Raw genomic sequence first — 11,060 nt, 5'->3', positions numbered from 1 at the left:
CTCCATTACCAGACCTGGTCTATGGAAGGGGGCATTTGAGCTGAAAAATGATGACAGAGAAGGGCAAGAAATATTCCTGAGGACATGTTGATGTAAAGCTCTCGGCTAACTGACTTCTCAGGAGATATCACGGCCCGTAACATATTATTTTGACACTTACATATGTTTATGTGAACACTACAAAAAGGTAACACAATTTTGTTCATTTATACGACTGTAGAAATCCACCTATCAAGTCTATTCCCAAGCAAAGCTCTATGCATACTATCTGACAGCAGTTTTTTTTTCCTTTTGTCTTAAATAAGGATGAAAGGGGTTAAAACCTCTTGGGTTTTACTGCCATGCATCCTAACATGAGTGAAACACCAGAACAAGGTACATTTTTGAGTCCATAAGTCAACAATTTACTATTGTCCTTCATTTTCTGTATCTGGCACCATCAGTGTAAACCAGAGGTGCCCACACATTTTCGGCTTGTGAACTACTTAAAAAAATTAGCAAGTCAAAATGATCTACCGATGTACAATTTTAGGAGCACACTTGTATATACTGAATGAAAAATGTAGTGGGGTTGGGATCTACCATAAGTCCTTTGAGATTTACCGGTAGATTGTCATCTACCTAATGGGCACCCCTGGTGTAAACAGAAAAGCAAGGAAGGTCTGGGAAGGTCCCAGAAACAGGAAGCCGGGGGAAAATCTCTCAAATTGGCACAGATACAGCAGGAGTGGCTGGTATGCCTGTAATAGGCTTTACTGCTCAAAAAAAAAAGGGAACTTTTAAAGGGACACTGAGGAGTGCCTGCATTTAAAAGACTGCACTTACCTGGGGCTTCCTCCAGCCCACCGCAGGCCGCGTGGTCCCCCGGCGTCCTCCTGGCTCTTCTCCGTGCGCCTCCACTGGCCCCTGTTACCAGCGACACCCAGGTCGGGTGTCGGGCCGGCTCTTCCTGGTTCGTTACGCCACTTGTCATCACGCCGGCCAGCGTGATAGGTCTGCGCATGCACGGCTTTGCGCAAGGAGGAATAGGAGGAGCACTGCCAAAGACCTGCAAAATGACCTTCAGCAGGCCACAAATGTGCTTGTGTCTGCTCAAATGGTCAGAAACAGAGTCCATGAAGGTGGTATAAGTAGTTGTGCTTACAGCCCAACACTGTGTAGGACAATTGGCTTTTGCCAGAGAACACCAAGATTGGCAAAGTCGCCACTGGCGTCCTGTGCTCTTCACAGATAAAAGCAGGTTCACAGTGAGCTCATGTGATAGACATGACAGGGTCTGGATACACCGTGGAGAACGTTCTGCTGCCTTAACATCCTCTAGCATGACCGGTGTTGGCAGTGGGCCAGTAATGGTGTGGGGTGGCATTTCTATGGGGAGCCACGCAGCCCTCCATGTGCTCGCCAGAGGTAGCCCGATTGCCATTAGGTACTGAGATTAAATCCTCAAACCCCTTGTGAGACTATATGCTGGTGCGGTTGGCCCTGGGTTCCTCTTAATGCAAGACAATGCTATATCTCATGTGGCCGGAGTGTGTCAGCAGTTTCTGCTAGCTGAAGGCATTGATGCTATGGATTGGCCTGCCCATTTCCCAGACCTGAATCCAATTGAGCACATCTGGGACATCATGTCTCGCTCCATTCACAAATGCCAAGCTGCACCACAAACTGTCCAGGAGTTGGTGGATGCTTTAATCCAGGTCTGGGAGGAGATCCTTCAGGAGATCATCCGCCACCTCGTCAGAAGCATACCCAGGCATTGTAGAGGTCACATGCACTACTGAGCCTCATTTTGTCTTGTTTTGAGGGTATTACATCAAAGTTCGATCAGCCTGTAGTGTTTTTTTTCCATTTTAATTTTGAGTGTGATTCCAAATCCTGATCTCCACAGGTTGATAAATTTGATTTCCATTGATAAGTTTTGTGTGATTTTGTTGTCAGCACATTCAGCTATGTAAATAAAGTATTTAATAGGAATATTTCATTCATTCAGATCTAGGATGTCCCATTTTGTGTGCTTCCTTTATTTTATTTTTTTAACAGTGTATATTTATTCTGTGATTTTGCTGTGTTCTGGGCTGCCTTCTTTCTTTGATTTTAGATTAGCATTAATACTCCAATACTGCTGTGCTGAAAGTTCCCCTCTGGCTACGACTACTTAAAGCTAATCGGCTGCTTGAGGTAGCAGAACATTTTCATTCACAAGAACGGTCACATTTTTGAGCCATGCAGGCTTCTCTAAAACCTTAAAAAGGACTCAAACAGACCACAATTAAAAGAAATTGATTTAATGGTTGGATAATTCATGATATACTTCTGTCAGTGTGCAACCTTTCGGTTTACATGAGGGCAGGTGAAGATATAACCTCTGCCTGAGTGCTACAGATTTTCTTTCAGTGGAAATGATGCTGGACGGTCTGTGCTACATCTTGTACACAGTAACTGAGCAGACGTATAGCCTACGGCTCATATTCCCTACTCTGGCTTCACATAATGCAATTTGTGGATGTACAGGAAAAAACGATGCATCATTCAGTCACCGCTTATCAACTGACACCAAGGTCACCTCATAGTTAAGAGGAGCTCCGACAGTCTATATATACAGCAGTGCTTATATGTTTAATATTTCTGCATAAATATGATCTATAACATTAATCTTCTCTCACGCAAGCCCTAAAACAATAGAAGAGGAACTCCGTTCAACAAATCAGCACAAAGGATTATGCTTGTTCACCTATTACTGTGTGAAATTATCTGTTTTTGCATTTTGTGTGGTCAAAGAATGTAAACGTGTAGAATTATCATTTCATTTGGAGGGGAAAGTAATGTGTTGAAAGTAATGTGGTGGGGCCCTATCTAAAGAGCAGAAACCTCAACCTTCCATCAACTTAAATTAAATCTAATGTCAAATTCAAAAATGTTTTAACTATTTTTGATTTTCGAGTAGTTGATTGATGAGTACCTTTCTATTACTCTATCCTATTTGTTTCTTCAATTCAAAAATCTATTTAACTTACCTGGGGCTTCTTGCAGCCCCCTGGAGTTATCCTTTACCCACGACGTCCGTCCTAGTCTCTCCGGTAAGCAGCGTCGACATCCACAAAGCGGGCCAGCCAAGCGCCTCCTAATCACGCTCTCAGGGCTGGGAGTGTTCTGTGCATTCCCAATACACGTAAATCATTACAGCTTTGCTGAGGTCACTGCTGCTTACCGGAGGGACTTGGACGGGCGACATAGGCACAGAAGAAATCCAGGGGACTGCAAGAAGCCCCAGGTAAGGTGAACGGATTTTTTAATTTGACTTAAGTAACCCTCAACCTTAGCGATAATCCCGAGTCAGATTTGGGATGGAAATCCACAGCTCAGAGCGGTAATCCCGAGCCTGAATGAGCTCTATGCAGGAGCTGCTGCATATCAATCAAGGGTAAAAGACTACCCCTAAACCAATATATAACAAATAATTGTGCAGCATCCCGGCATTCCCCAGCGTTCCTTTTTTAAAATGGTCAATGAAAATTAATCATCCAATGTTCATGGAAAATAATATGCAGTGTGCTGTTTTCTGGACACCATGTGCCATTTTCTGCTCAGTTAAAGTGGACCCAAATTAAAAATCCAAGATTTCAGAAATAAAATCTATTTTCTAAATTATAATAATAAATAGCAGCCTTTTTTCAGCTGCATGATGACACATATAAAATATTTTACATTTATTGGAGGAACCCCTCCCTTCCTTTCATATTGCCGGGATTTTTCCGGCAAACTGGTGGAGTAGATGGTGTCCGGCAATGGAGGAATTGCTAATGGCTGCCCCCAGTATAACCCTAGCTATGAAAAGAGAAGGGTGAAAAGCATGCACTGAAATGATCATAGGTTTGAAGGAGTGTTTATTTATCTTTATATGTGTCAGAGTGGTGCAACTCAATATTTTTAATTAAAAAAAAAAGTTTGGTTTGGGTCCGCTTTAAGATGAATGTAATGTGGACAATCAACAAGAACAGATGCGAATGTTTTACAAAAATTACACGTAAAAAGTTTTCACATAGTGAATGTAGCCAATAGAGAGAAAAAAAAAGAGATATTGTATGTTTTAAGTCAATTTTATGCAGAAATGATCTCAATTTAAAAAGGTTCTAGAACTTTAAAATACTGCTATACTTGGAGAGTGGGTCAAATAATCCCATAAAAGCACAAGTTTAGCGAACGGCAATACATAGATGATGTGATTTTATCACGCAGTAATCAAACTTGTTTCATCTCTTAAAGGGAACTAGAGGTGACAGGGATATGGAGGCTGACATGTTTATTTTCTTTACAATAATGCACATTGCTTGGCTGTCCTGCTTATCCTCTGCCTCTAATATTTTAAGCCATAGACCCTGAACAAGCATGCAGATCAGAGGTCAATGAAAAATCTGACACGATTAGCTGCATGCTTGTTTCTGGTGTGTGATTTAGACCGTATTGACCAGAAAGATCAGCAGGACTGCCAGGCAACTTGTATTGTTTAAAATTAATTAAATATGGCAGCTTTCATAGGTCTCACACCTCGGCTTCCTTTTTATGTCAACGCTTTTGCAATAATTATGATCATATGACATAAAATAGGTGCAAGCCTCTGCTTCTTCTCACCCAGACAGTAGAAGCAAATCTGCAAAACAACAGCTCAAATAAAAACTCTATTCTTTATTAATGATCAAAGCAGGACAGACAAAAATGTCTGACGCGTTTCAGAGAGTGGAAACGCGTCAGTCACTTTTGTCTGTCCTGCTTTGAGCTCAGACTGTGATATCTTCTATGACATACATGCTGGGAGAGTGGAGTGTGACCACACCTTATTCTAAACTGGACGGATTACCCTGTGTGTCTTAAAAAAAATGTAGACCACTCCCAGTAGTGCTCACCCATGGAAGCGTAATGAAAGTGTGGGAGAAATGCATGCTTTTTGCCAAAATGCTAAATCGCATGTCAAAAAGCAACATAATGTATCTCTGTGGGCCTACTGAGATTTCAAGAAGCATCTGGGAGTGGCCATTTGCAGAGGCCAGTGTCACTGCACACAGGATTGATGTTAAGAAACTGTCTAGCAGCCAAGAGTATAAATTCAACAATCATAAATGATGTGAGAAAATTCGTAAAACTAGACGTCATGGATGGCAACAAATACTTAATATTGTAGAGCTGTCAGTAATGTAGAAGGATGGATACAGACATACAACTCAGTTCCCACTAACTTTATATCATTCCAGGTCTCAACTCTTGGGGCTGGTCTTAACCATCTGACAGGTGAGGTTAGTCAGAATGCACAAAATGTTATCCGTTTGGGAAATGAGGCTTCCGCAGCACAAAATTCAGTTCTATAACTAGGGGCATGTAACCCGAAGTAGCAGGGCTGAAGGAGTGACCTGCAAGATTAGGGGCTTGGCATTTTTGTGCCGTTTATACTGCAAGGGAATACATTACAGACAAAGCTATTTGTAGCTGTGGCATTCTGTGCTGCAGGAAATAGCTGAAGGAGGTGCTCCTGACCAGGTACTTTTAGGGCTCAGCCACACTATAAGCGCTTTTCTGAGCGCTTGGGATTGAATAATTCATAAAAATCGCAGTAAAAATCACAGAGATTCTTTGGCTACACGATCGTGCAGTCACAACGATTTTTACCGCAATTTTAATGAAAGTGAATGGGAGCCATTTTTAAAAAGAGCTCAGAAAGCGCTTCTAGTGTGGCTGAGCCCTAAAAGTGCTTTATATGACATAAGAATCAAGATGCTTATACGAGTCTGTACATAGGCAAAGCCTGGCCACTGAGCAGCTATACATAACTAAGAAACATTTGTGTCTGGAATGGGTCTATAAGAAAACCTGTTGTTCGAGTATAAGCTCCTCCCCCACCTACAATTAGGAACTATAAAATGCCTTTTCTTGTTAAATCTGGATTTCTTCCCCCAAGGTTCAGTTCACACAAACACTGAGTCAAGGCATAGATGAATGTTGGTGGATTGAATGTTTCAGGTTCTTATATCTCCTGGAAGGTTCCGCTGCCTATGTAGCCTCTGCTACCGAGATTCACTAGCCAAGAACAAATCTCATTCTTCGTCCTGTAAAGTAAAACAGCATAAAACTCCTTACCTCCCCCTGCAAGCCATGGACAATGGATTTGACCTGGGAACTTTAATTTGAATGTGTATAATATACAGTAAGGTTTTACTTAATTTAAGAGTAGTAATAACATTTTGATGAAAGGAAAATGCGTATTTCTGTTTATAATCGACTTGATTATATTATGAAAGGGATTGTTTTATCAAAACAAAATTGGATTGTACTGTGTATGGCATCTTTCAGCCATGGCAAAGATTTTCAAACTAAATGGGAGTGTTGGCCTGCTGCAATCAGTTGATCAGTCTCAGGTTTGTTGAAGGCGAAATAAGGCATCTATACATCCCCAAAGATGTGCACAACTTATCTCAGGAACAACTCAGCTGTGTGGGGAATGCAACGATGTCACTTCCTGTACTTTTGTAGGAGAACAGAGATTGGGGTTATTCTGTACAACAAACCATGTACTACTGCCATGGCTGCAAAGGAATTGAGAGTAAAACTTCCTGTGAATTACAGAAGATCATTGCAGGGTAACGGATGAAATGAAAATGTAATTCTCAATTACATTAAATTTACACAGTGGCTTATGTTGGAATTATGTAAATCAATTTTGCAACAAAATTAGATATACCGTTTAAAGCCAACAAAAGTGAAGCCATCCTGCAAAGCCTAAATGTACATATGAAGTGAGTCCACAATAATTAATTATTTGTCGGATTTATGAAACTGTCCCCATACTGCCCAACTTTTTTTAGATAAGAAAGAGGGACTTTTAATCTCCGCCCCGCCACACCCTTAGTCACTCATACCATAAAGATTTCATATGAAAAATGTGTTTTATAATTCAAACCACACGGGTCCTTTGTATCCTGGTTTATTTTCCTTCATATTAACATTTGAAAATAAGAAATATATCAATTTAAATGATGGGAATCAAGTTTAGAGTCAATTAAACAGATTTTTTTCAGTAGAAAAATACATATAGTTACACAGATCTGTACATCAGTCCTGAAAGAGGGACAAATGAGGAAGAAAGAGGAACAGAGGGATATGGTTCTCAAAGAGGGACTGGGTGAAACATTTGCCTCAGGCGGCACATCTGGGGAGACCACACCCGCCTGTAGGTGGGTGGGGGGCCGCCCGCCGAGCTGGAGGAGTAGCGGGCAGAAAGGGGGTATTGGGCCTAGCCGTGGGGAGGGGGGGGGGGGGTCGGATCCTCCCTCCCTTGCCTGGATCCCCCGATCTGCGCTCCCCTCCAGCTGTAAATAGTTAAGTACCAGTGTATAGATTAAGAGGCAACGGGCGGGGATCACTCACCTTTTCTGCATTCCAGCAAGCGCTCCACTGACGTCACTTCCTGCAACGCCGCTCACTGTATTGTAAGTGGACGGCGTTGCAGGAAGTGACGTCAGCTAAAACTATTAGCATAATGAAAGTGGTAAGGCTGCATAGTATGTACTGTATATACAGTATGTATCCCTATCAAAGTGGACAAACTTCAGATCCACTTTAACCTCTTAAGGACCGTAGGCTTACAACCCCCTAGCGACCAGGCTATTTTTTTTACAATACAGTGCTGTGCAGCTTTGTCGGGTTGCTGCACAGCCGTACAACTAAGCACACAAATGAAACCCCCCTTTTCTGCCCACCAACAAAGCTTTCTATTGGTGGGCTCTGATCACAGCTGCAGGGCTTTGTTTTTTTTTTAATTTAATTTTGATTAAATTGGTACATCAATCACAGAGATCAGCACACATAGGCATCAGCCTATGAGAGCTGATCGCTCTCTGAGCCTCCCAAGGGGACAGCCGAGTGCCATGGCTGTACAATGTAAATAGACGGCGGTTTTTCCATCTAACAGTCTCCTATCGGCGATCGCTGCTTGGGGATGGATGACGGAGTGGAGCTCCGTCACTCAAGCAGGGATGCGTGCCAATTAGCGTGCGTGCGATCCCCAGAACAACTCTCCCGGAACTTTACGCTTATTGGCATGAGGGGGTCGTTTAGTGGTTAAAGTGTACCTGAGACGAAGCTAGGGTACAAAATCATATACTTGCCTAAGAAGAAGGAAGCCTCTGGGTCCTATACAGGCTTCCCACGGTGTCCTCCAGTCTCCTGTTGCTACTTGTGGACCCTCCAAAGATTACTAACAAGAGCTTGTCAGTAAACTGATTGGGGCCGTTTTTTTTCTCTTCAATCACGAGTGCGGCTGTACTCTGCGTGAGTACAGCTGCGCCTGTGCAGTAAGCTGAGCTGAAGGACCTCGGGCAGCGGTGCAGGACCACAAGACAGGGTGGGAAGCTTCTGGAGGCTCTAGAGGCTTACCTCTCCTTAAGTATGTGTTTCCAAACCCATGCTTCGTCTCGGGTTCTCTTTAAACCCTTCTATCACCAATATGTCTTTTTAAATCTGAAATATAGTTCTAGGTGGACCGGACATGTCAGTGGATGTCACGATGGCCTTGCTGCATTTCTTTCTGTGCTCACAAATTCCCTGGCGAGCTCACCCAAGTCTCCTCCTCTTCGATGGAGTTTTTATTTACAGTATATGAATGATCAATACTTTAGAATAGAGGGAGCAGAAGGATCCTCAGAGACACAAGAAGCCATTAATGATTCATCCTACCAACATTCAACCAAAACCATATTAAGCTTTATGTGGACTGATCCTTTAACATACAATCCACAAATGCATTAGTATCAAGCCCCACACAGCATAAGGACATTGATTATTTATGTAAAAAGAACTCACTATCTTCTCTGCCTGAAAAAACTCAGACCACCAAAAAGGCCTCCAGTCTTCATGTCCTTGAAGTCTGAAATTCAAAAGAAATAGAATTGTAAGGGGACGAGACAGCATGAACTGCCCAAGAGTTATGAAAAATAGATCATTTCTTCATATATAGTCACAAAAAAGAGAAAAAAAGTTTTGCAGCTAATCCAGCACAGATAGAGTTTTGTCTATGAAAAGTCCAACTCCAGCCCTTTTGAATAGAATCAGTACATTGGTGCTCCAGGCAGAAGCTGGAGAGGCTGATCTGCTGCATCCTCTATAGGTGAATTACATTTACTCTATAGCCTGCAGAAGGTTTGTGGCATCTGGTCGTTCTTCTGCTTGTTAAATCCAAGTCTCGTTTTCCATGATCAGTAATAGCCTTCTCTTCTGTTCCTTGTATCCATTTTATCTAATCCTTCATCCTGCAGAAGCTCCAAGTCATCACCGTTATCTAGTTCACCAGCCCGCTCCTCCTGCCAACAAAACACATCCAGAATGTCAGAGACTAAAAGTTAAAAAGTACTGACAAGACATACAAACAAACAGTGCAGCAGTTTAGAGTGTGTATGAACTCAGCAAGCAATCTACAGTATTTAAATTGCCACTGATAGCTTGCCAAGGTTCTGCAAGATTCACTGGAATTCACCTTGAATTGCATATCTGTCATTCAACGCCATTCAGCACCCATGTACTGCTAAGGCATACCATTCCGCTTTCTGTAATATAAGTTTCTGTGGATCATACTGTAGCTTCTAGCGTTCCCAAGAACATGCCCTCTCACTTATTGCCAGCACCCGGGTACTGAAACACACTATTCCTCTTTTAGTAATATATGTTTCTGTTGATCATACTGGAGCTTTGCATTCCCAGGAAAATGCCCCTTACCTATTACTAGTAACTGGGTACTGAGACATACCATTCCTCTTTCTGTGGATTCAAGCTGTAGCTACCAAAGCTCCCAGAAACATGCTCCCTCACTTATTACCTGCACCCGGGCACTGAGACACACCATTACTCTTTCTGTAATACAAGTTTCTGTGAAACATACTGTAACTTCTAGCGTTCCCAGGAACATGCCCTCTCACTTATTACTTGCACCCGGGCACTGAGACACACCATTACTCTTTCTGTAATACAAGTTTCTGTGAAACATACTGTAACTTCTAGCGTTCCCAGGAACATGCCCTCTCACTTATTACCAACACCCGGGTGCTGAAACACACCATTCCTCTTTTAGTAATATACGTTTCTGTGGATCATACTGTAGCTTCTATCCCCCTCACTTATTACCTGCTATTACATCTAAACATTTTAAACGGATGCTGGACATGCCCATTTCCATATCATCTTATAATCTTTTCCTGGCGTCCTTCTTCCATGCAGCCCTGCCTATGTTTTACCAGATGGTGGTATCACCTGGCTTAATATATGTCCAGATGAGGATTAAGGCCCATACACACGTCTTATCAAACGAACGATAGTCTGTACACACGCCCGATTTAGCGGGCGAACGACGGAACGTTCAAACGACCCATCGTTCGCGGAAATCCGACGTGTGTATGGGCCTTTACTTCCCTATTTACCTTGTGCAGATATTCATTGTGTATTTAAAGGCCTGAAGAAGGGTCTGTGACCCGAAACAAATCGATGTTGTTGCCTTTTCTACTATAAATTATTGATATGCACCATACCACATGATGTGTTTTGTCTGTGGACATTTCTATTGATTGAAGACTGTGTATATATATTTTTCTGCACTTGTTTGGGACATTAAAAGAAAAAGTTCATTGGTATTTTTTGGTTTTCTGTTTTTTCCTTGCATATATGCCTGATTATGCAATATTGGTTATAGTGGTAAATGTGGTCCACCAACAGATATTATAAATTATTTGTAGATCTCCCAAATACAATATAACAAGGTGAGAAACCACCCCCCCCACCCAAAAGGAAATATTTAAGGACAGGTTAAAAAAAAAGGGGTAGGTTGGTGTTGATGTACCTCTCCAGGAAGACACTACCACAATACAGAGATACAGGTTTATTAGTACAGTGTAAAAATACAACTCATTATGCAGGTTTGTTGACACTTGCTCAGGTCTTTAGCCAGTGCCAGTCGGGCAGAGTTAGCAGCTAGGAGCACTCATTGGCAATAACAACCTGAGGAAGCGCGAAAGATGTTGTGAAAGACG

The 11,060-nt window shown here is 42.2% G+C and overlaps 1 protein-coding gene across 3 annotated transcripts in view; it reads right to left on the bottom strand.

Moving 5' to 3' along the window:
• Positions 1 to 2,269: 2,269 nt before the first annotated feature.
• LOC137521396 (Golgi integral membrane protein 4-like) overlaps positions 2,270 to 11,060 on the bottom strand; it is a 212,441-nt gene continuing 203,650 nt past the window's right edge. For all 3 annotated transcript variants that reach the window (XM_068240577.1, XM_068240579.1, XM_068240578.1), the window contains one exon: positions 2,270 to 9,344. In XM_068240577.1, coding sequence (XP_068096678.1) covers positions 9,240 to 9,344 — 105 coding nt within the window. In that variant the 3' untranslated portion in view covers positions 2,270 to 9,239. The remainder of the gene's footprint in view (positions 9,345 to 11,060) is intronic.

The sequence above is a fragment of the Hyperolius riggenbachi genome, chromosome 6, assembly GCF_040937935.1.
Source record: "Hyperolius riggenbachi isolate aHypRig1 chromosome 6, aHypRig1.pri, whole genome shotgun sequence".
In the NCBI taxonomy this organism is placed as follows: domain Eukaryota; kingdom Metazoa; phylum Chordata; class Amphibia; order Anura; family Hyperoliidae; genus Hyperolius; species Hyperolius riggenbachi.
Note: the sequence above shows the minus strand (reverse complement) of the source record. Positions and strands in the feature narration are given on the sequence as shown.